General features: G+C 36.5%; 1 protein-coding gene across 2 annotated transcripts in view; it reads left to right on the forward strand.

Annotated features, from left to right (window-relative positions):
- The window catches only part of dcaf11 (DDB1 and CUL4 associated factor 11), an 18,398-nt gene that overhangs the window by 1,491 nt on the left and 12,992 nt on the right, over nt 1–3,915 (forward strand). For both annotated transcript variants that reach the window (XM_015391263.1, XM_015391262.1), the window contains exons 3-6: nt 2,479–2,606; nt 2,746–2,864; nt 3,044–3,108; nt 3,254–3,354. In XM_015391263.1, coding sequence (XP_015246749.1) covers nt 2,479–2,606; nt 2,746–2,864; nt 3,044–3,108; nt 3,254–3,354 — 413 coding nt within the window. The remainder of the gene's footprint in view (nt 1–2,478; nt 2,607–2,745; nt 2,865–3,043; nt 3,109–3,253; nt 3,355–3,915) is intronic.

A 3,915-nucleotide genomic window follows, 5' to 3' on the forward strand; every position in this document is an offset into this window, starting at 1 on the left:
ATCAAAGAACTTAAAGATGATTTCAAATTGTTGGGTTATTTTTTTAAAACTGCTCAGTGGCGCAGTGGTTAGCACTGCTGCCTTGCAGCAAGAAGGTTCTGGGTTCAATTCCTGGCCCAGGGTCTTTCTGCATGGTTTGCATGTTCTCCCTGGGCATGCGTGGGTTCTCTCCGGGTACTCCGGCTTCCTCCCACGGTCCAAAAACATGACTGTTAGGTTAATTGGCTTCTCTAAATTGTCCTTAGGTGTGAGTGTGTGTGTGAATGGTTGTTATTCCAGGTTATTCAAAAGACCACCCCTCGCGACCCCAATTGGGACAAGCGTGTAAGATAATGGATGGATGGATGGATGGGTTATTTTTTATATTTATTTAATCTTTCATTGGCTCTTTAATACATTTTTATATATTTTTTTGGTTTTATTTTTATCCATGTATTTCGAATGCATTCAGACTCACTCAGTCAGTTATTGGTCTTTTGAATAACTGTTTACCTCACAGCAGTACACTAAGATAGTTATTTTATAGTGCGTATAATATTAAATAGGTCAGTTTAGTTAGGCCGACAGGTCACCTGAAACTCTAGATTTGATGTAAAAATTAAATTAGAAATGCTGCGGTTTTCACATGCATGAGGCATAGAGAACAGACCTCTCACATCTAGAATAGTATCTTAGGGTTAATAAAACGCTGTGTCCGGATAAAATTATAATTCTCTATAGTATTGATACTGAATATGGATGATATTTCTGGATTATTTGATTATTAAAAGAATAATGTATCACACAACTTAATACTTTTTTATATATTTTTTTATTTTTGTTTTTATTCATGTATTTCGAATGCATTCGGACTATTTGTGTTTTTCCCCCTTTTTTTTACTCTATATGTACAGTTTCCTCGGGTTTCTTGAACGGCAATTTAAATAAAACGTATTATTATTAACTTTTACCAACTAATAGAATCTCTCAATCTGTTGCGAGCATGTTCCATGGTGAGATTGAAAAAGGTCATTTTTATGTTAATTAATATGTTTTTACGGCTTTAATTATTTGGCTTTTTTTTTGTATTCCTGCGGTATCGAAAATAGTATCGAGTATTGAATATTTTTTCTGGGTATGATTAAGTTTCAACATCGTAATGCATCTGTGATATGTATTTTCCTTAATTCTGACTGCAGATAAAAAGAAACCTTTGGCTAAATTTATCAAATGTATGCTTCATTTTTTAGGTATGAAGGAGGTCAGCTGAAGGGGAAAAAATTATTTTATTTAAAGTTTTATTTCAGTGATTCTTTGTCCTCATGTGGATTAAAATTGAAAGATTAAAAGTTGAAGTCTTAATCTGATTTAAATAGTCTTTGAAAACATTTGCTGAAGCTTCTAAAACTTGTATTTGTTATTATAATACATCAAAAACCACTCGCTGGTTCTCTGTTATTTTTTTGTCACTGCTAATAGCCACTGAGGAAGGGCCCCTTATGGCCCCGCAGATCCCTGGTTTTAGATAGAAAGTCTACAAAGGAGGAAATAAACCTTTCAGTGCTGAAAACAGTTATGCTACAATTTCTAAACTGTTTTTTATAATCTGTTCTCATCCAAATGTGAAACATTACAAAGTCAGGCTATAACTATAAATGAATAAACAAGGAAGATATCAGTTGTTATAAATCAACACTTGGTTCGCTCCTCTTTTTTCTGTGTGCTTCCAGGAATCTCTCTGACCTTTAGACTTTTTGGCGTTGTTACATGTTTCTGATCTTGGTTGAACTTTACAACTCACTGAATATTACGTTGCACGCAGGATATGAACTCGTCGCAATTAATGTATAATTGCAAATAATACTGCATTTTAAGCAGCCCTCTGCAAAAATATTATATAATAATAACCACATCACCTTGCTTTGGCCTGGTGCATTAAATCTGCCCAATCGTATATAAAGGTTGTGGATGTATTGTCACATTAAAACCTTTAAGAGTGATTTTTGAAAAATGTAAATGACTAAATCTGACCTTTTGCATTGATCTAATTACTGAGCTGCTGATTCTTCACTTTAGCTAAAGGCGTCCCCCAAAAGAAAAACGTACACTGCAAAAATAGCATGTCTAAAATCAAGAAATAATAATAAAATCCCAGGGAAAAGCTACTCAAGACAAGTGCAATGATCTTTCCTTGCAGAAAGATCAGTTTACTTAAGCTTTTTAAATGTAGAAATAAGCTTTTTGAACACTTAAAATGAGAAAGTATGTCTTAAAACAATATAAATTGTCTAAAAGTTTTAAAATATATGTATTTATATATTTTATCTTGGTAAGAACCATATCATTTTCAGTGTATGAGCCATGTTCTCTGGGACTACGTATACTTTTTGGAAGCGGTATTTCATTTTTTTTTTTTTTAAGTCCTGTTTTGTTGCAGTAGCGTAGCTTTATTGCATCGTCTCCCATGGATGCTAATTGTTGATGCTTTTGCTGGAGCAGGGGCCAGGTCAGAGTGGTCCATGGCCATGAAGCTACTGGGCTGCAGCTGGTCCAGTCATACTCTGACTCTGATGATGACAGCGACGGAGCCTGGGATGGACGTCTGGGCGACCGCTACAACCCGCCAGGTAACCTCCTGCCAACTCTGCCTGTTTATTATGAAAATAGGTTCACTGAGTTGTGTTATAAAAAAAAGTAGCAGCTTCTCCTTACAGATACACAGATTTAACTTTTTATTTAAAGCTATTGTCTTGCTATTTTTTCCAGTGGACACCCAGCCTGACACACAAGAAGTGGACCGCAGTGAGATCCGAACGCAGGTCCTCCTGGCTACAGCCTCATCGTCCTTGAAAACGCGACACAGTTTCACCCACATGCTCACAGAGGTGAGACCCAATAAAAACTCTGAGCAGACGGCATCTGAATCATTTGCAATTAGCTCCAACTAATGCCTAAGACGGCCCGGTTTTTAACAGGACCGCTCCTTGAAATACAGGGAGTCCAGTTAGGGCAGTGTTTTGAACGGGGGGGTAATTTTTTTAAATGTTCATTGTTTTCTGCCCAGAGAGAACAAGGCAGATGTAGAGGTTCCAGTTTTTCTCATGGGGAGTGCAGTCGTATCCGCACACAGTGAGTACAAATCCCTTTTTCTGTTTTTTTGAAGAAATTGCTGCAAAGGAAAGACAATAAGAATCAATTAGAAATAAATTCAGTTCCATTTGATATTTTTATGCACCCAATACAGAGGTTTGCTCTCTTTGGTTCTTCTTTACAGTTTCCTGCCAAACTATGTGTCTCATAAGGATAAATACATACAGAAAGCCTTTTGCGGAGTGTTCAGCGAGGAGGGCAACATGTTCCTCTCTGCCTGCCAAGGTAAATAAGGGGCTTTAAAATCCTGTTTTTTTTTTCATTTTGATCAATCGTTTTAGATAATATTTCTGTTTTATTGGGTTGATGCCATATAGCCACCACCTTCCTCTGTATTCATTAAAAACAACTCTGTTGATGTGCTGCTACAGTCACTGACAAATAACTGTTAATGTTGAATTTAAACCTGGTTCTCAATATTCTACATTTAAAAAAAAACAATTGGAATCAAATTTTACCTTAGAAGGAATACATGAGCCAATTTTGATGTTTAAGACTGTGGATTGTTTACATACATGTATCTACACTTCAAAAAACAGATGGCATGATGAAAACCGAACATGATACCGAAAAGCTGAGGTGATATCTTCAGATATCAGCAAGAAAGTTCAAGCTTAGCTTAATGGCTCTTCCAATTGGATAAAAGACCATTAGCATGTCTCCAAATGACAAACAGATCTAATGTTTTGCAGCAGCTGTTATAAAGACCTCAGTCCTATAAAAAAATTGTTGGCAGGTCTTAAAGCAGTGGTCCCATAACTAGGGCCCGCGGGCCGGATCCGGCCC

Source organism: Cyprinodon variegatus, unplaced genomic scaffold (genome assembly GCF_000732505.1).
Source record: "Cyprinodon variegatus isolate N-32 unplaced genomic scaffold, C_variegatus-1.0 Scaffold533, whole genome shotgun sequence".
In the NCBI taxonomy this organism is placed as follows: domain Eukaryota; kingdom Metazoa; phylum Chordata; class Actinopteri; order Cyprinodontiformes; family Cyprinodontidae; genus Cyprinodon; species Cyprinodon variegatus.